The 21,809-nt window shown below is 44.1% G+C and overlaps 1 protein-coding gene and 1 long non-coding RNA gene across 9 annotated transcripts in view; one reads left to right on the forward strand and one right to left on the reverse strand.

The window, feature by feature from the left end:
* Nucleotides 1–21,809, forward strand: part of LOC149916359 (uncharacterized) — a 34,781-nt gene that overhangs the window by 11,053 nt on the left and 1,919 nt on the right. The window lies entirely within an intron of this gene.
* The window catches only part of HEMK1 (HemK methyltransferase 1, mitochondrial release factors N(5)-glutamine), a 36,758-nt gene continuing 14,959 nt past the window's right edge, over nt 11–21,809 (reverse strand). For 3 of the 8 annotated variants that reach the window (XM_090147888.1, XM_031598559.2, XM_031598560.2), the window contains exons 6-12: nt 19,167–19,316; nt 17,116–17,180; nt 12,279–12,328; nt 11,266–11,371; nt 10,223–10,318; nt 8,364–8,477; nt 6,907–8,015 (exon numbers count right to left, since the gene is read on the reverse strand). In XM_090147888.1, the coding sequence (XP_090004014.1) occupies nt 7,979–8,015; nt 8,364–8,477; nt 10,223–10,318; nt 11,266–11,371; nt 12,279–12,328; nt 17,116–17,180; nt 19,167–19,316 (618 nt within the window). In that variant the 3' untranslated portion in view covers nt 6,907–7,978. The other 5 variants (XR_016470019.1, XM_031598562.2, XM_031598561.2 and 2 more) reach the window with 5 other exon arrangements.

Here is a 21,809-nt window from a genome sequence, read left to right on the forward strand (position 1 = left end):
AGAGGAGGACTTGAGAGAAGCAGCAAGCTCAAAGTCAAAAGGGATGGTGAGAAGGTCATCCTCAGTGAATGGCAGTGGAAAAGGAGAAAAGTCTTGCCAGCTTCACAACCTCAAGTCCCAAGGAAAGGCTCAAATCAATGAGGGGATCCTTGTTTCACGGAACACGAACACTGCATAGCACCAGGTGGGCCAACTTCAGCCCAGCTGGAGCATGCAGGGCAACTTCAACTGAGGTCAGACTTCAGCTGCCTACTCTGGATTTACAGCTGGATCATCAAAGCCCAACACAAACCTATGTGTATTTCAGACCAACAGTAAGGATTTTGCCATTAGAAGGCACTGGGCAACGCTGCTTTTGTAGCAGCTCAGGCTGCTAGGTTCAGGACTCCACTGCAGCAGGTGCTTGATAGCACACTGTGCCCCACAGAGCCCACGTTGTAGCACACATACAAACATAGGAGACAAGCTAACTGTCAGGAAGAAAGCAGCAGGTAGGCAGCTGAAACTACATCAGCTAGCACCAAGGGGAAATCCAAATCTTTCACTAAGAGTTGCTCAAGATAGCCCACTAAAAACCATTTGTCTCTCATACACTCACAATTAGCACTGCAACTGGTGTTTACAGGAACTCAGGCAAGCAGCATCTTTATGCCACACTGAGAGCAGTGCTGTGCTTCTGATGGAACGAGGCTGCTCAGGGTGCCATGCTCAGTTCACTGCTGCACCGTTGCTCACTGTGGGCCACCACAAAGCCATCCACATTGCAGAAGGGGTTCCATTCACCCTCTGACATGCACACATTAAGCAGAGATGCTCAGTTTGCCTCCTGTACAAAGCCAGTACCTTATGGACACTCAGCTCTGCACCTGTGCACTTCATTTCAGACTAGCAAAGCAGGAACTTGGCAGCACAGGCCATCCCTCCTATAAGTCTCAGCTTTGTTTGACCACAGTCTTTCTCAAGATATCTTCTCTAGATGGATCACAAAGTGGTTTGGTCTCCACTTCCTCCTCCTCCTCCATCACACCCAGCATTTTTGCATGCCCACGTCCTGCAGCATTTAGCAATGACTCTGCAAGTGATGCAAACTGAAAATTGCCCTCATGCTACATCTGAAGGTTGAGGCTCCTCAAATCAAACACTTCTCAGGCCACATTCTCTCATCTTTTATTCAGACAAAGGGAAAGGAATAGCAATAACTGCTTCCAACTCTCAAGGCACTATCATCCTCCCAGCTGACAGCTGTGATGGTTATACTGTTTAAAAGAGGATAAGAAGCAGTGAAGTGAGAAACAAGTCCAGTGAGGTTGCCAGAAGTGTCAGTAAGAACAGTTGAGCTCTTTTCCATGCCATTTGCATTGGTCCTGGATGTTTAGACGGTAGACTCTTCTTTGCCATACTGCAAATTCTTCACCATCCTGCAGTTCTAGCCTGGGAGACGAGAATCGGTTTCCTGATGCTCCACACCATGGGCAGGATGATCTCAGAATACGTCAGCTGTTCACAGAAGAAAGAATAAAGGCTGAGACTACTTAAACAAGCTGAAACCAGATCAGGTACTTAATGGGGATGAGGTACTTTCCTCCCCAGGCATCAGTTTGTTTGCAAACTTGTTCTAAGGCTTTATATCCTGTGGTAACTTTGCTCATGTAGCCACGTTTATGGCTGCAATACTGCAACTGAAACTAGTTTCTCGTTGATGCCTGTTCTCAACAAAATTGTATGAGCATGCAAGACAAAGAAAAGTGACTTTTCAGGTTTGCTGAAAAAGGAAAAAATGTGAAAGGAAGAGATGAAGATAAAGACCTTTAGAGCTATGAAGCTGCTATTTAAAATTGCAGTTCTGATGTGAACCATGTACAGTAGACAAACCATGGAGACCACGTGTGGAAGCACTGCAGCAATGATGTATTTCATCCTCCTGTACTGCAAAAGCACCACTGCCTGTTGTGAACAGGATGCAGACCTAACTTTCTCAGCACTCTGCAGCAGGCTCGTTTGCCTGGGTCATGCTCTTATCATGCTCAGAGATGCACTTGTGGAAAATCTAGCAATGGTAACTTTGACTTACTCCCACATCCTCTGGTTTTGCACGAGCATTACTGAAAATAAGCAAAACAAACCTGATTGATCAGGCTGTAGCACAGTGCTGTTAGCTCATTCTCTGGGTATGATTGAGGTGAATACCACAGGACAGTCACAGAGCTTTCTACAGTAACCAACTACCTCACTTCCATGATATGAGGCACTCTTAAAATATTCTGAGAGAGTAAAGTGGTATTTATCCCAAGCATTGCAGCAGGAGGCAGAGTAAGCAATAATGTGGCAAAGGTCACACAGCAGGGATCTCAATCCAGGTCTGGCAAATCCTAACACAGGCCCAAACCAGTTACAAGTTTCTGTGGTGTTACACTTCACAGTGGAAGCAGAGCAGTTGGTTTGACTCTGACCAGTAAACAGACAGATGAGAACACAAGCAACACCTGTTTTTGGGCAGAGCTGAGATTACTGAAGCCATGCTCATGGGCAGGAAGAGATGCCACCAGGTTCCTCTGCATTTGTCCTTCCAACTCGCCTATATCCCCACACTGAAATCTTCCAGCACATGGATTTCTCTTTCTTCAGGTGTTAGAGAAAGCAATTTAAAGCAGTTTAGTCAAAGAAACAATCCCTTAAATACAGCCGATTTTGTAAGTGTTCCAGTACTTTTGCACACACCATTTTACCCAAAGGTCTGAGCACAGGTCCAGCCCTGGAGCTGTGTGCACACAGCACACAGGTCAGCGTGATCTCACCACTTGCTACCAGCATGCTCCTCATCCTGCTCCATTCTTCTCCATTCTTTCTACCTAACACGATCCATACAGACTGTCTCTAGAAGGGATCAAATACCCAAACTGAAGTGAACAGGCAATCTAGCAAACTTTTTACACATTTATTCTGCCTTCAGAAGGCTGGTCCACCAGACTCACCATGGGTGAGACCAGACTGACAAGGGGCAAAGACCACACAGACCAGCATCCTGCAAGGCACCACCTCCTGCTCACAGGCACAATTACAGACTTACTTAGGCTTGTCAACATAAGCCCAACCGACACAGAGAAGCAACTGCAAGGCAAGAGAGAGCTGGTTACAGGCCTGATTCTGCAACTACTGCATGCTGTTAGAACATCCTTGATGTTACAGTAGCTTATGCAACCTGTCCCAAATCTCAGCAACTGAATGACAAGTGTGATTTGGCTATGAACCCAGTGCAAAGGGATAGTACTATGTAAATAACCTGCTGTACTCACCAGGCACTGTACAAATCATGCTGAGCCTTGCGAGCAGCTGCCAGGCAAAAGCAGCAGAAAAAGGCTGTGAGATGACCCTCCACGGGGGGGGGGAACATCTGAAAGCCCACACGCTTAACTAAAAGCACATTAAAACATCTGTGGAAGAGACAATTGGCTGAAGAAACTTGATAAAGTCTCTCTTGGTATCTCATCATCATCTTAATTGTGAGAGAGAAGACTTCTCCCGCTGGGTGTTTGTCCCTCTGGATGCAACCCTCAGCAGAAGAAAACAAGTTTCTAAACAAAAACTTTAAATACAGCTTTTGAAAACTTGCCCAGACAAACAAAACATTAATGCAAGTTTTGGCCTGGTCTCCACTGCTTGGGAAATAACTGTAGCAGCTCTATTATTTCAATCACCATAAGCACAAGCATCTCCCTTCAGCATGCTCTGTCTCCCTTTCCGGCAGGGAAGGAAGGGTATGCAAGAGATCCACAAAAACACCATGTTGGTGTTTCCTCAGAAATAAGGACTGTAAGGGAAGAGGCTAATACAGGGAAGCTGCTCTGAAGAAAGAGCAAATTCTACACCTCAGGACAAGAATAGTACCCAGCTTCAAGGAAAGCAAGGACAAGTAGGTACTAAGGTACTTTCCTGCTGTAAAAACAATGAAGCTTCAAAACAGACTGTGTTCAAAAATCTCAATCATAGTCAGAAGTCTTTTAGGTCAGATTAGGCAAACATGAATGATGTAAGCCAAGTTGATCCTTACTTGGACAGGGAAATTATGCTAGATGACTGTTGAGCTCTCTTCCAATCCATCTAAAGCCCGCATCACAGAACTGGCTGCTAGCAGTACCCCCACACATTCATTCAAATAGCTCCCCAGAGGCTTCCTGTGCCACCTTGGCTGAGTCCCTCTGCATTTGCCAGCTCTGCACCTGGAAAGGGGTCTCATCCCTGCTGCACATGTCTTAGACTCTCTGAGGCTCTTAGGAAGTCCCTTCCACCCCACACTCTGTGTGGAACAGGAAAACACAGGTGGCACTTGCACTTCAGGATACCTGTAAGTTACACCAGAGCAAAGACAGATTGTCAAAAGCCATGGATCAGTGCAGCCCTGAGGGGGATTCAGGCCTCCCATTACTAGCACAGCTACAACTCCTGTATCACAGCCATGAGGACCCCTCCCAGCTTCCCTACACTAGGCCTGTACCACAGCACAGGAACGGAGTCTAAGCCCCACTTTGCAGCCATATCCACAGAGCCCTCTATGGAGCTGGGGCTGCACCCTGCCACACTGCCAGCACACAGGAAGCCTGTTTCCCACAGACACAACAGGCTAGGAATACAGCACCATCTGCAGGGCTCTGCCATGCACCAAGCTTTGCCTATCCCCAACTCAGAAGGCCAGCAAGGTCCTGGTAGGTACTTTGTACCAGGTCACTCTCCAGAAATACACACCTGAACCACACTCATCAAGGTCCTGCAGGAAAACGAGGCCTCTCTGAAAGCATCACTTCAGAAACAAATTGCTGCTTCAATACAGTTCCGAAGACCCACTAAGATGCCAGAAAATTAAATGCATTTTGATAGCGATTATGTAAAGCATCAGCCCTTCTGTGGCTCAAGGGAGCAGCTGCACGGCTGCAGAGAGCTGACGTGCACAGGAGATTGCTGGCATCAGCACAGCCTCGTGCTCACAGGCACAGGCAGCAGACACGGTCAGTGCTTTAGCGAGGGCTCTGGGAGTATCTGAGGTTCTTGCAGCTACCACATCCAAAGAGCTTCGCAGTGCTTCTGTACCAAAAGGAGCCTGGGCCAACGTGTGCAAAGTAGTGAAGAACACACTGTACTGCAGCAGCACATTCCCTCACATGCGGGTCTGACAAATCCCGCCTCTTGGGAGGAAGAATAATTTTTCTTCATTCTTGTCTTTATGAGAAGGTCAGCAGCATCATGTGATTTTCCAGAGACATGTAACCACTATGCAGTGCAAGCCCAGAGAAATGCAAGCATTTTGTTATTGCTTTTGCTATAAATATAGGAATTTAACACTTGTTCTACTGGATTAGACCAAGAGTCCATCTCTCAGAGGAAGCCTACTGCTGAGAGCTCCAACAAGTGCTTGCTCTGACAAAAGGTGGCTGCATCCTGCAGCTCAGCCAGCAGTGCTCTCAGAGGTGCAGCTACCTCCAGTCTACTGCTGGAACCAGCCTTCCCCTACAAAAATGCAACATGATGCTCTTTAACTCCCTCATATCAAAGAATCACAGAATGGCCTGGGTTGAGAAGGACCACAATGCTCATCCAGTTCCAACCCCCTGCTATGTGCAGGATCACCAACCAGCAGACCAGGCTGCCCAGAGCCACATCCAGCCTGGCCTTGAATGCCTCCAGGGATGAGGCAGCATATCACCCAGCTTCTAAAGCATCCTGCTGATGTGCTCACAGGCACAGGCAGCAGACACGGTGTTTATTAGCTCCGTTTCATAAATACTGTCAATGCTCATACAAAACATCTCAGAAATCAAAGACCTAAGCCTGACAAACTTAGCTAAACATGCTAACATATTGTTATTATTTATTATTATTTACTAAAAACAAACAAACCACCACAGCATCTCTCTGACCGCAATCTACTCTCACCACTGCCAGAATCAGTTGGGTTGATACTTGATTTCCAAACCTAGGATTAAGTACATTCTAACTGAACCTTTTGTCTCCCTTTCCACCCATTTCCTCTACTGTGATAAACCACAGCAGGTAGCACAGTCCAAAGAGGGCTCATAATTTCATGTACAAAGTTTATAGGATGGGAAAACTCCTGAGGCAAGCAGAGTGGTGGGATGGGATGAAAGGCCGGTGTATGAGCAGAACTGAAAGAACAAAGAGGGTGAGGAGGGGATTGAAGTGCAGTGAGCTGGGCACTGGTGAATCTGAAGTTCAGATACCTGCAAAAAAACAGGGCCAAAGCTTAAACATTAAGAAGTGAATGAGTGCAGCACAGACAGGAGGAAAGGGACTAAATGTATTAGCTCTCTGAATCTGCTTTGGCCCTTCAAACAGATACCAAATTTGCTGATGCAGGACCCATTGTTTCTGACTACACAGTTTAAGTTCAGCATGGACAGACTGCCTGACAGCACATCCCCTGCACACTCACACAGCACAGGTCACTTCCTGGACGCTTCATCTCCCTTCTCCCTTCCATGCTCACCTCCAGTGGCCCAGCAAATGTTTTCACTCAGAGTAATCCTTTGGTGTCTTTCTTTCTTTCCTTCACTGGCTAGCTACGGTCAAGAAGAGAACCTCAGAAACAGCAATGAGCAGCAGCAGCTTGGATTTAATCCTTCTGGTACTTATGTCACGATCTTGACCGTCAATTTCAGGGACTTTTCTCAGTGTTGTTTCAGACAACCGTATTCTAAGTCACCCTCCCCAACAAAGAAATGGACTTCAGCTGTTCCTGCGGGTGCCAAGAGACTGGGCCTTTCTTTAAACTTAGCCTGCTGTCAAATTTTGTGTAACTACTCTTTTTCCCCCACCTTTTTGACTTCTCCATCTCTGAAACTGGCCTTCTTTGTGAAGTCTCACATTTCAAAGCCTTACCTGGAAGTTAAGCATTAGTATTACTATCAGAAACAATTTAAGGATCCCAGATATTTATTCAGATCTGCTAGCATGTTTGAAAATTCAATTGGAAAGCATTTCTTACAAGACTCAATTTAATCTACACGCAACACTATCTTTATTATGATGGTTTTACTGGTTTTGGCAGCATCCACAAAGTGTCAGGTGCTGTAGATTTAGATAAATTCAACCAACACCAAGAGCTCCTTCCTCTTGTGTGACCCTTTACAGCCACAAACATGCAGTGAAATTATGTCAGAGAGAGGTGCTTCTCCAGTTGTGGTCCTTAACTGTCTATATAAAAGGCTTTCCCTTCTAGTCCAAATAAGTATATTCCAAAGGAAAGGGCTATCTGATCCACAGATTGTTGTCTATTCTCTTCGCAAATCCATCTCAACCCATGTATGAGCAAAATCACTTTATCTGAGCTTCAGAGCTCTATCTGTCCTAAGCAATTGTGGTGTAACATGTGAGCGATGTTTCAGTGACATTCAGCAGGACTAGGAAACAAAAGCTGCTTTGCTTTTGGTGAGCTACAGCAGAACATCAGGATACTAAAAAGAGACCTGAATTTGAAGTGTGCAGGTTAGTCATGTCCCATTCTAGAACTGCACACTCATGAGCTACTACTATAAGCTAGAGCTGAGACCATTATCATCCAGCTTGGTCATATTCTAAAATTTACTCAAGGTTAAAAATAAAAAAAAAAGGTGATGTTCTTCCTAGGCGAAATGAGTGATACGACATGTTGACAAGCTGTATTTTTAACATATTTCTTTGAAATTTGCTATCACAGCAAGGAAAGAGATTAACAAGTCACTTGAGCAGAGTGAACTAGAATTTCATGAAGTTCCCTGAGGAAGGTCAAACACTTCCAAACACTCTTGCGATCCTCTGCAACTCTAGATGAAGTCTGCGTTGGGAAATGAGGGGTCTGTCACTGCATGGAAAAGTCATACACTGGCAAATGGAGATTTCTTTTGTCACGTAGCTTTCATGAAGCCATTCAAGAAGGGCTCACCAGCAAAAAAGCTTACTGCAAGAAAGGACGTTGTTTCTGGTACAGTTGTCACCTGCTTCGCTTTTGGATGTGCAGAAACCTAGGTCTGTGGGAGAAAAATGAGCAGAGCTTTAAGTCTTGCTGGGGTGAACACGGTTCTACCTCCATCATATAAAGGTAGCAACTTTCCAATGGCAGTAATCTCATCAGAGCTAGTCACCCCATCAGAAATGCTTACTGTGACAGAATCTCTGAGTCAGAAATGCTTGCCAGATTATCTCATGATATCAAGAAAGTTCAGACAGTTGAAGAGTCCCTGATTTTTTAAAGGTTGGCTTCAGCTGCTGACTTTTTCTTGCTGAGTTTCATTCAGTATATCAGGATGCAGGGATCTAATCTATGCGAGACACAGTCATATACTTGAAACAAAAATCTGAATGTAAAACAGACTTACTTGCCACAGAAGTCCTTGTGAACAGCACGAAGAGTGAGAAGCAAGTCAGGATGTGCACATAGCCAATCCTCCACCAAATCAGGGTGTCTGGGATCCACTTCCAGAAACACACTCCTGAAAAGATGTGAGGAGATGCACATAACTAGGTTGCTAGGCTGAGAAAAACTAAAATCTTCCTTTACGGAACACTGCAAACCAATGATCTTAAAACAGACTGCAACTATCTATTTAAGACACAGATGCCAACTGCTTCCTTCGGAGGGAGAAAGTGTTGATCTAAAAGGAACTTTCAGGGTACTCCTCTTTGAGAGCAGTTATATCCTAGTACTGAGATGTGAGGACCTGTTCTGAACCCCGTGTAGGAATATCACCAGCTTTGTCTTTCTAATGCCCACAAAGATTCAAATTGGAGCAGGTTGTTCTATGATGCAAATGCACGAACACTGAATGCTGGACTGGCAACGTGGAGCTCCTTTGTATAAGCACAGTGACATTAAGTCCCAGTAGTGAGAGTCAAAGTACAAGTCAGTACGCACATTTTACAGCGATAATCATCTCCATAGATGAGTTATGAAACCACCACCAGGTTTCAGGTCATACAGTCTTACACATGACTGCACAAAGGAGCATGCAACAGGGAAAAGGGACCTCGTCAGACAGCTTCAGATAGAGCACCAGGACACAGCTTGGTCACAAAGGACCTTTTCCATCTTGGCTGAAGCCAGGCTTTGTGACATGGGCCCATTTCTGAAACTCTCCTCCCACAGCGAGGTGGAACCACCCTAGCTTACAGACATGTGGAAATGGACTACAGCCTTTGACAGTTTAGCAAGATACAAGTTAAACAGGCAAAGCACAGAGGCCAAGCCCCAACCCTACACTCTCTTGAGAATTCCTGAACAGTCCCACACTGAACACTCCCTATAAATTCACCAAACTAATTACAAGCTGGGTGTGGTTCTCATTATTGACCTTAAAAGACTCCGACCCCGCAATGGGGACTCCACCTTATAAAACAAACACAAAAGGGACTAGGAAAAATATCTTACAGCCATCCCTATGGGGCTGATGTCTCCGGCTGGGAAGCCCTGGGGAGAAACTTCTGCTCTTGTGGCCGAGCAAAAAATAAGGAGTTTATTCTTCCCATTGTGCTTCTCAGTACTCCTATTCCTCTTCCCAAAACAACAGATTTTCAACAATCTCTCTAATGCTATTAAGGCGAGGAATTTTCAACAGGATATGAGAATGCAAGGGCACAAAAGACATTTGGGTATCAGCATGTTGATTTTCGAGCATAAAATGGATCCCACATGACAGCAAATAGAAACCAATCAGTCTCAAGCATCCCTTGTGCAGAAATCTAACATTTAAGAAACGGACTCTGGCTGATTACCATTATTCTCCCAGGACATCCAGCCCTGACTCCTGGCACAACATACAAGCTTCCCCTAATTAAAGAATGAAACAGATCTACATCCATTCTCATAGAGCAGTGCATTGTTTTTCCCTCAACAGCTTTTCTGCTTGGAAAGCTTTTTTTTTGTGCTTCCTCTCCCTCCATTTTCTCTCTCACATTCTTTCTGTTGCTGCTTTGAGCTTTAAAGATCCTCATTTTGTTAACGACTATGAAACACCAGCACTGGTCAAAGAAGGCCTATATCCCTATATTAACAAATTTAGACTGACTTTGCTTATACACATCGCTTTTTTTTTTTTAAAATAAACAAACAAAAATACACTACTATTACTAGATTGGCATTTTTGCAGTTATTTTCCCCTGTACCATTCTGCATGAAAGAACAACACTAGTTACAGATATAGAGAGAAGATGAGAAATTCAAAAGGAGGACCATGCTCACCCAGAATCCTTCAGAAGAGAAGGAGCCAGAGTCAGAATTATTTTAATGACTCTCATCCCATCATCTCCCCCATCCAGTGCATCAAGGTCCTCATAGCTAGAGGTTGGAAATAAGGCATAATTAGCAATTCATATAGCATGAGCCATGTCCTTGAGCATACACTGCCCTGCTCCACAGGCAAAGGTGCAACTAATAAACTCCAGCCCAGTTATAGCAGGTGAAAGCACTCATTGCTTTTATGAGAAATACAGAGAGTAAGAAGGCTGAGAAACCCCAAGCTAAGCACAAGCAGAAAACACTCCTTGGACTCCTTCTTAAGACATTGAATCACTTGCATCCAGGATGATGGTTCCAACATACAGATATGTTCTCTCTGTGCTGGCTAGACAGGGAAAGAGTGGGTTGTACAGCAAAGGAGCACTTGCATTATTTCAACTATGCCAATAACCACGAACTAGCAGAACAAATTCAGATGCAGAAAATTCAGCCATTTTCAAGGACAGAATCCACTCCCCTACACATTTAGCATAGGGGTGAATATGGGACTCTGCCCTGACATGCATGACAATCACTTCTGAGGAAGGCCAGCACAGACAAAACAGTGCCACAACCCAAAATTGCTTCTTCGTGTGGGTTTGTTTGCTTAAGGCAAGTCTTGTGATTAAAATGGGTCACAGTATTTCCGCCTAAATTGCTTTCATCACAAAAAGCTGCTCTGATTAATTATTCTTACTTTCATAAACTCAAACCAATTGTGAAAAAAAAATCTAACATAAAAAATGTTCTGGAACAGTTCTGGATTGGAAATTTAGTAATCACAAAGTGTGCACTTCTTCCATTTTTATTAACACTTAAAATTGTTTCAGACTTGCAAGCAGTACCAAAGTAATGCTATACTATTGAATAACACATGAATACAACTACAGTTATGCACGTTTACTATATTTCCCCATTCTCTGTGCAAGTGAGTGTGCAATATAAAAAAACATCCAGAAAGCTTTGCTTCAAGGAACAGAAGATGGAAAACCTTTGTGTTTGATTACCGGAGGATCTCTGCATCCAGGGAAGCCATGTCTTCATGGAAGACATATGGAGGGTTACTGACTATGAAGTCCATTGGGCCCCAAGGTAGCAGAAGTTTGGCAGAACCTAAAAAAGAATGACAATCAGCTCTCAATCATAGCAATTTTCCCTCTAAGTTCAATATCAAAATCTTATCCAGAAAACCGTCTCTCCAGGTACATGCAGATGTGTGTATGGTTCTGTTTCTCTCCCATAGAATATCAACCCATTTCTTTTGGGGATAGCTGGACCTGGTTACCCTCCCACCCTGTATGCAAGATGACACGAAGATAAGCACAGGCAGGCAAAGTATCGTTTTTTTTTTTTTTTTTTGGACCAACAGCCCTGCTTAGCAGAATAGCTATCTTAGAATAACACAGGACCTTGATATCCTGGAGAGCTCAGAGCCCAACTGGATCTAAAGCAACTACTGGAACCTGACACATTACACAGACCTAATTGAGATTTATGACTAGCTGTCAGGATGCACATCCTTCCTCTTACCAGAGCTGATGAAGGTATTCTAACAAGCAGAAGAGCTACATCCTCAGCAGTACCAACCAACTAAAGACCTGCTTTTCTGCCAACAAGTTCAGCTTGCTACACTCATGCTCCTATCTGGACTGACATGTACCAGCCCTGACTCAGACACCATGCAATTCCATGAACATGGCACAGTCCTCAGGCCAGCCTTTCAGCACAAGGCTTACACACACAGGTGTGGTACCAACACAGGCTTCTGGACTGGACTGGTTGGCTTATTGCTGGAGCTCAAATTTGCAGACATACCTCTAAGCAGTAGTAGAGGGTCAAAATGAACAGTGTGAAAAAAGGTGCATAAATGAATCTGCAACACTGGAGCTCCTGGCTCCTCCACACCTCTTGATCAAGCACAACCTAGCAGACAACTACCAGGCTGGATAAACCTCACCAAAAAGCAGGAAAGTAAAAAAGGAAGAAACATGAAGGGGATTAAGACAATGAAAAGAGTTACCATATGAAACATTATGGTGGAGGATGTGGATCCTGTCTTGGAGTTGCAGCCTATGGAGAAAAGTTCAGATGTAAGGGCAGAAAGATTAGGAGTCTTGTCTGTGTGGGCTCATGAACAACACATCCAATAAACAGGTCATTAAGTATCGTTCTTCTTATCTGATACACGTATGTACTATCCCACTGACTGTCACTGGATTTTTCCCAAGCTGCAAGGAAAGTTTAGGAAGTGCTCTTTGTCTGAAGCAGAAAGCACCCTTGATGATGCATGGGCAGAGCTCCCACGCATCCAAAATACACCTATACATCACAGCAGCATTCTCCCCCAGATACATATTAATTATATCTAAAGGCCTCCCCCAGGTGAGCACAGCAGCAGAGAAAAACAAAATTAAGTGCATCAAATACGTAAATCTTACATGGTAAACAAAGACAACTTGCTCATGTTTGCCACATTCTCTTCCCAGCTTCTTTGCTGATTTGGATCTTAGCAATGTTCTAGCATCTGAGTGTATTTTTTAGGCACACGAGTGCATGAAGGTTATGAGACTGCACTGCACAGTAGCAGGAAGCCAGCACACAGTGCAGCACAACTGCTGTGACAGACATAGACCAGGAAGAGAGACTCCTATAGGGACAGCTCATGCACAGACCATTCAGTGCAATGCATTTAAAATATGCTGGGTTTCTCTGGTGCTACTTTCTAACTCATGATCTTTCTCATCCCTGACATGCCTGTGCACATTAATTTGGAAAATATGTTTTGCTCAGCACCTTTCATCTTCAACCAGACCTCCCCAGGGTGCTCACACTGGCAGAATCCCTGAATGTACTGGAGACAAAAACACCTCTCCCTTCACCTGTGACAAGAGAGCACGTAGGCAGGGAGGTTTGTTATTTTTAAGAAACAGGTCTATAAACACCTCACTATTTCTTTGGAAGAAATCTTGGCCGAGATTCTGATCTCTCTGATTTACTGACTCACTCCAAAGCAGAACAGCCTCAAGTCTGCCAGATTGCCATTGCATGGTTCTCCAGTCTGTCTCAGCCTGGCACAATCTAGCTCTAGCTCCCAGCTTGCAACAGAATATGATCCTTGCCAGGGACAGATCCCCTTAAACCATGGGTGTCCAACATTTTGGCTTGCCTGGGCCACACTAAGTAAACAGGAATTGTCTTAGGCACCATGTATGTAGGTCACTCTCACTCCAGAAGTAATGCTTCCTATTTATTTCCATGGAAACGACAACAGATGCAACAAGCACAGTAACAATACTTAATGGAGCAAATTCTCAGCTACAAAAAAACTATTTTTCAACGTAGTCTCCACTGTTAGCTCTGTATTTTTGTCAGCAGTTAACAGGAGCTTGCATGCCATACTAGTAAAAACCTGCACCAGTGGAGGTGACCCACAGATGCTGTTGCCACTGCTGAAACACACCACCCACTGCCTCACTGCACTCACATCCACTCTTTGGATTCTGTCAACGTTCAGCAAGTGTCAGTGAATGTCAGTGGGTCCCATTTTTTCCCACATGGAGGAATTCAATGACCCACCTTTACTTCATACCATTATGCTATTTTGTCAGACTGCCCCACTGCTGCTGCACAGCAACAAAATGTAATGGAATATAGGTGGGAAGGTCTAGTTCTACTGCCATACCACCAAGATCCACCTCTGATGTAGCAGGCCAACATAATAAAACAGGAGGCATTCCTTTCAGAGCAGCTCCCATAAAATGTATAATATAGTTAATAAGCAACAAAACTTGTTTCAATTTTCAATATTTTTTTAATTAAAACATTTAAAAAGGAGAACAACAAAACCATGAAACTAGTGGGATGTTTGACCTTGTTTGTGAAACTAACAGACCAGTCTGGTTCCATGGTAGTGCTTGCAATTCTTAGGTGTTTGTCTGAGATTTTTGATGAAATTTTATTTTTCTATGCTTCATCCTTGAAAACACTTCAGAAATGTATGTGCTGCCAAAAAGTGATGACATGAACAAGGCGTGACTGTGAAGTGAGGGATATTTCTCTCTGCTAAGATAGGATTATGAAAGTCCAATAGAAAGACACGATCAGATCTGTGTTGAATACCTGACTGCAACTCTACACAGCCATTTGAAAATTCACAGGCAACACATTTATGTTGACTGAAAACAGAGTTATAAATATACAAAAAAAAAAGCCAACACTTTTTTGCAACCTTGAAACCTGTTCTCAAATTCCTTGATCACAACAGAAAGCACAGCTGCCTATTTTTCACTGTTCACGGGACTGTATGTAGCCAATACATCAGAATGCACATATTTGCCATCCCTGCACTGCGTCCCGTGTCCTGGTTTCAGCCCAGTCAGAGTTAGCAGTGCACCCATGTTTGGTTGTTAAGTGAGGCTGTGCACCAGGCTGAGCTGCCCAGCTGATGGCTGTAGTTTGAGCTGCGCTGGTCCACATGCAGCCTATGGGCTAGACATGCCTGCCTTAAACCCCTAAAGCCACCTTGACACTCCTGGAACAGTAAAGAGATGCCAGTTTGAAAACTGCCTTGGTGCTTGGTCACAGCCTGATTACAAGAGAGACCAAAGAAGCAGAAAGAATGAGGCAGCAAAGAAGGAACATAAGCTCGGATTCCCCAGCTATGCAATCTGCCCATCAAAATACCTCTCTTCTCATGAATTTTGCCTCTGGCTTCTGAGAAGACGTTTGAACAATGACAGAGAATGCACTTAGTCAAGCTAGAGAGACAATGTTGGGCAAGAACCGCTGGTGGAGAATGACTCCATTCCACCCACAGGGGATGCCATTCCCTGACTGGCAAAAGCAAATAGAATTTGCCCTGTTACAGCCAATGTCTAGAGAGTCCTCTGACAAAACTAAAGCTCTTTCCAATATGCTGTCTCTTCCTGGGAGAGACCCACCACGGTGACAGATTTTTCCTTCCAACTCTTCAGTGTAACATCTTAGGGCTACCCAAGCAAGGAAGAGAGCATGGTGCAACAAAGCCATTATACCCAAGTCCTGTTTGCTGAGGGCCTTTGGTACTGCCTCATCAACAACAGGAGCATCAAGAAATAAAAGGATTTCTGCAGCTACCCACAGCGTACGTAGATGGGTAATTTGGCACTGGTATTGATTCAGTGCAACCAAAACTTTACTAAGCATTCCTCCCTAAGTAACACAGCTGTGGTAAGAGAGCTGCAAAAAGGCAGAAACCAAGCTGGCTTCAGCAGTAATACAGCTTATCCTACTGGCTTCTCTTGCAAGATATGCAGGGCACCACGCCACCAACAAGAGAAGCATTTGCTTAATGAAAATATCTATTGAGAAGTACGAATTTCTCTGGCAATGCATTTACACTCCCCATAGCCATCCTTGAGCCAATAAGCAAGGATACTATGACACATTTTCCCATGTGCCAGAACAACACTCTACCAAGAAGGCAAAGATCTTGCCTGTTTTTAGTATGATCTCTGTAAAACTGCAAGAGAACTTGGTCTGATACTCATATATACCAGAAGGATCTGCTGGCTACTCCCCATAACTGTAATAGGAGGCACAGTTTAGTAGTGAGGTGAAAGTGTGCGAAGGGTTTGTTTCTACCATCACCTCAGAATGGTGAAAGATCTGCAGCTGGCTTGCAAGAAGTGGAGAGACACAGCTCAGGACAGCCAGAAACAGAAGCAGCCTGCCTCTGTAACCACTATGCCAGCAGCAGCTTTAGAAGAAAGAGTACACGGGCCCCGTGGACAGTAACATCAGTTAATGAGTATCACTTTTAAGACTCATAGGTGTACCAGACTCCAAAAAAGGTAGCAACAGGAAATCCTCCTAAGACTGCTCAAATTCATGCTCAGAGATTCCTGAGAATACAAATGCATAGTAGAGTTCTGTACGTTTCACAGTCTCCAAGAGACTGGAGTTCTGGACTGAAAAAGGACACAGATTCTAGCTGTGATGCTCACCAAGACGGTGACAATCCAGAACAGCCTGCAGTAAGCAGAGCTTAAGCCTGTGTTAAGCTGAGCAATCAGATCTGTTGCGGAGGACAAGGTTATCCTGAGAACTGTTCTGCATTAGGTACAAGGTGTTTGATTCAGCAGGTCTCAGCACCCAGGCACAGCACAGGTGTGTGCGCACAGCAGCACCCTTCTCATCAAACCCTAGGCTACAAGGAGGGCACTGAGGGATACCATGACAACAGAGTGAAGAGTGCAAGCTTATACCCAGAGGAGAAATGACAGGAACAAGCATGGCAGAAATTCATGTAGGAAGCCAAAGAGGGAAAGGTTCATACTATACCTGTCCTCAACCTCTTAAGTGACACAGATGTTCTTACCTCTTGGTACTTAAAAGTTTACCGTAGAAAAGAGTAAGAGCAGTGACCGTGAAATGCTTTGAAAACTCTTGGAAGACAGCATTTAAGTACTACTGACTTATTTAGGCTGCTGCCTTTGCAAAGTGCATTCACAAGTGAAAGGAAAAAAATCCTCTGGTAAATGTAAACTTTTTTTTTCTTGAATTCTTACACTCTTTGGGAGCTCAAATGATTAAAAATACTCTAGTTTCCAGTGGTAATAAACGTGAAACACACAATGACCCCTGGTCATTTCACACAGAGGGTGGTGAGGCACTGGAACAGGTTGCCAAGGAGGTTGTGGATGCCCCATCCCTGGAGGCATTCAAGGCCAGGCTGGATGTGGCTCTGGGCAGCCTGGTCTGCTGGTTGGCAACCTGCACATAGCAGGGAGGTAGAAATTGTGGTCCTTTTCAACCCAGGCCATTCCATGATTCCCAAGTAACACTTTACAAGAAATGGGTAATATGCGAGCTTGTACCTATGTACGTTCTCCCTTGTGAGATCCACAGCAGTCTCTTCTTTATCCACAGCTAACACTCGGCTCTGGGACAGAAAAAACAAACAGCAGTATTACAACACCACAGCTCCTGAGCAGACAAGCTCTGCCAGAAAAGACACGCAAGATAAAACCTTCCAAATGACTGCTCACTCTTGGCTCCTCAAAGGAATAGCTCATCTCAGGGCACTGATGGGATGACAAATCACTTCTAGAAAGACAGCTAACATGACAGAAGGCACTCTGCAACAATGCCAGCATTCTACCAAAATAGACAGGCTTCTGACCAAATCAACTCAGCTGACAACAATGCAGTCATGCTGACTCATAGCACCTGATATGTTCATAGCTCTGAAGTAGTGTGAGACTCAACACTCCAGAAAGCCAGAGGCTGAAGTGGACACAAGTTAAAGGAAGATCACATCCCCAGACTTCTCCTTTTTAGTGTGGATGGAGTCCCTCCAACGCTTGAGCAGAGGTTCTAGCATTTTCCACCCGTTAGGCAGACACACTTTGCCTAGTTATTACACTGCAGTCATTACACCATGTTTACTACATGTATTGACAGCATGTCAACTATTGAGACCATGTCAACTATCTGAGAATTCTCTGGTGTAACAGTATGCGACAGGACTCTGTGGTTAGAGATATGCTTGACCTTCTATCCCATTTTGGGAAAAGCAAAAGCATAGGCCTGACATGTTTTTGTTTTGCTAGACATTTTTTAAACACTTGTTGCTAAGCATTTATATACGGAAAGCATAATGGTGGTATGCAGTGTAACAGCCCATTAGGGGGATTCATTTCACAGCGTGAAACTTGCGTCCTCACACAGACAAAGCTGACCCTGAACACAGAGGACAGAGTTGAAACAATAAATGAAATGCTGCTGGTGTTTTCTCTTATTCACTACTAGCAGCTTGTGCCTCAAACATTAAGACATCACAAAGAACATAAACTCTAGTTAGCTGTCCGTGTTACTACCATTCACTCTATTCAGCCAAGGCTCTTTATTTCTCTGGGCACAGCAGTTTGTGTTAGCCAGCTGGGAAAGGACTACTAGCAGTAACAGTGACAGACTGGCAGAACTGTTTAATCTGACAGGAAACTAAGAAGTGTGAAGTACAGCTCAGAAAATCAGAGTAATTTTACTTTGAAGTCATGAAGCCCAACTATTAACTCCTGCATCAACAGGAGAAGGCACCTACCTCTGTAACTAATGCACCAAGCCTCACTCTCTCTCAGAGGGAGGACTGGCCACAGCAATTCTTGCTCACGAGAAGTTGACTTATGAGTAAGTCTGTACATGATGAGATCTTGGCTTCATTTCTTTTTTTCTTTTTACTTACCGATAGTATCTCATTAAGCCTGTTTCATGCCACAATAACCAGAGGCAAAAACAGCTTTGGCTACCCAGATTTCTGTCCCCTTCTTGCTTTTTTTGCTTTGTCAAAAGCTGGGGGCTGTTATCATGGAACAAAAGGCTTTAGAAAAACGGCTTGGCAGTTGAGGCAGTGTGACATCTGCTAATCATATTGATCCCAACTACTGATGCTTCTGCGAGAATCCCTCTTCTGTACTGATTTGGTCTTCAGTCTCACAAAGACAAGATTTATTGATTCACAGCAAGGTGATTTTAGAGATGACTGCCCCATAAATTTGACTATTCGAGTGTGCACCGATGCCTCAGTCACTCGCCCACAGCCCAGGATATGAGCTTAAACAACCCTCACCACAGCTTCAATCTAAGGTGATTAACAGTGAGTTGTGACAGCTGGAGAATGAGCACATTTGCTTCTTTCCTTCTGTCTTTATTACTCCTGCAGACAGTTGGAGAAAGCAATTCCTAAATACTCTCTCTACCTAAAATGAACATACAGAGTCTCATTGTCAAAGACAGCAGCTGCTGAAGTAGCAGCTAAGTCCTGTCACGTCAAAGAAATGTGCTTTGAAAGTCTCAGTGAAGTCCAGTAGAGCAGAACTGTCCTTTTGCAATAGTATTTTCTGTACCATGAGCATATTAAAAAGTTCACCTGTGGTATCTTGCACAGGAGACTCAGAGCAATTGCTCCAGAGCCACAGCCAACCTCCAGGATCACAGGAGATGGAATAGCAACTGACAAGGCTGAATTCTTCGCCTCACATTTCCGAGATTCTTCCTCCACAATCAAAGAGATGAGATCCTAAGAAAACAAAGATAAACACTGCTATGACTTTGCGATAAGGGAACTGTTTTGACTCTGAGGAGTGAAGAAATTAAAATTTCTTGGGTCCATAGCCTAAAATGTACTTGTTTTGCTGATTTTTAGAACACAAATGACAGTAATAGACCTGACAAGAAGTCATTTAAGCTTCATCTCCCCCACAGGGTGCTTTGACGAGTATCCTGAGGATTTTGTTACAACTTCCCAGAGATCCTCTGAGGTCTTCTAGCACTGGGAAAAACAGTAACCGAACAGCTGGAGCACATTATCTTCTGTAAAACCATTTTATTTACACCAAAATTCCAGCCATTAGTACTTGTAGGCTTCAAAATTTAATACTTCTAAACTTCTAAGTAATCTAGAGACAGCCATGCAGCTCTGAACAACATCTTAATCCAACCTGCAGATGAAAAGCAAAGGCAGAGAATTAAATGACCCACACAGTGAGTTCCCTGCATGGATTTCAGATTGTGGACTCCTACTACATTTTGTTGTTGCACAGAAAAGACTTTCATCCCCGCTTCTTGAGCCCTATGCACCTCTGCTGCCAACGTCCTTTCTCTGCCATTCATCTAGTTTTTAAATCTCATAGCAACATCATGTGAAATCCAGCACAGCAAGAGACTTAAAGACACACAGTTCCCAGCTTTGAGACACTAGTTACTACAGACAGTACATGTGCCTCCCTCACAGCATGAACTTCTCTGGCTATTCATCAGAGAAAACTACAAGAGAAATATAAACACCTTGGATGTGTGAGCACTTATAACTCCCTGAGATCCTTGTTCTTTCATGGCCCAACCATATAGAAAGAAAACAAGGCCTTACTGCCCAAGCTGCTCCCACAATGGCTAGGTTATTCACTTAAGAGATTTGCTCCTATAAATCCAGAAAGCCTAACAGGTCACAAAGAATTGGCTTGATTTTACCAACCGGTAAAATGAAAGACTTTATGAAGAAAATCATGGGCCTTCCTTTTACATGTTCTTGGCATAAGCATAAATATCTAAAAGCAACATATCCTGACAAGCAAGTCAGCTTCTCTTTAGTACAGCAGTGGCTTTTTCCAGGAGCTGAAGTCAGGTCTGCTTGTACATAAGAATATAAGCCCTTCTTTGGATATATCACCCAAGGTTTGGTACAGTGAAACAGATGTTTGTACACAGGTGTGGATTCTTCATCAAGACAGCTGCTGCTGTCAGTCGCTCGCCCTTCATGTCAGGCTGATCTGCATCCGTGGGATGTAGTGAGAAAGGCTGCAATCAGGTGTAAAAATACAAAGCTGGTGTAGATGAGCTTCTGTGGAAACATCCCCAGCAACAATCCCTGAGAGACATGGGCTGCTTTGTCAGGTGGTATTTTTTTGAGACGTGCACAAAACATGAATTACTCTTCAGTATAATAAAGCACTGTGCCCCTTCACAGAACTGCAACTTGCACTGCTTCACAGATCTAGATAAGAAACGTGTTTAAACACTGTCCTGCCCTAGGAAAGCCAAGCAGCTTTGAAATGATTCTGCTTTTTTAATACAACCCTGTGCCTGAAAGCATAAGCAGAAAAAAAAAAAAAAAAAAAGATGGGGTTTATTTGAATATGTAGACACTCTGCATTTCTCCCAGTAACATTACTTCTTGTTAGATCAGCTTCTGAGCTGTTGCCATTTCCAGTCCATCTGCTTCAGGCTTTCCTTTTTTTGCAGTAGTATGGCCCTGCCAATATTATCCTTTGGGGAGTCACTGGGTCCTTGACCTTCTCTGGGCTACTTTTCACAGCCACAGAGTTTTGAAGCCTTTACGGGGCTTTTTAGCAACAACCTCCTTCAGCTGTAGTCATCATTTTCTTTCAAATTTCTGCAGTCATTGAGCTGGAACAAGTCAGGGATGCCCAGGTCTTTACTCACCAGATAACAACAGCCTTTGTTCTTCTCCAGCCTATGCCCTCTGCCTTCCAGAGCTCACAGCAATGAGAGCAATTGTGCTCCTACTTGAAACCAAGAGGGAAGGGGTAGCAGAGGGAGCTACACTGTGATCTCTCAGGGCTGCATCTTCACTGCACTGTTCAGCTTGGGGCCCAGCCCTGCTGGTGGTTTGACCAGATAAGAGGTGCCATACAGCAGTGCCCTGCCCTCATTACCATGCCTCAGAATCACATCTTCCTTGTTGCTGCTCTGGGATTCTTTTCCATACAACTGTGGAGGAAAATATTCCCATAGGACTGCAGGAAACTGTTAAGAGGACCACCAGCATTCAGACAACATGGAAAAATAAACACCATATCTATCCACTTGTGTGTGAAAGTGGCTTTTGCATTTCAGCTAGATGAATCAGTTTGAAAATACTTCTGAAAATGAGGACAGGCACAGATTGCAACCACAGCAGGTGCTGATGATTCCAAGACCACAGAAGAGCCATTCTGCTTGGACACTGAATTGCTCTCAAACGCTGCTCATTTCTGAAGTGAACGCTGGTCAC

The sequence above is a fragment of the Phasianus colchicus genome, chromosome 11, assembly GCF_987193195.1.
Source record: "Phasianus colchicus chromosome 11, bPhaCol1.hap1.1, whole genome shotgun sequence".
Lineage (NCBI taxonomy): Eukaryota > Metazoa > Chordata > Aves > Galliformes > Phasianidae > Phasianus > Phasianus colchicus.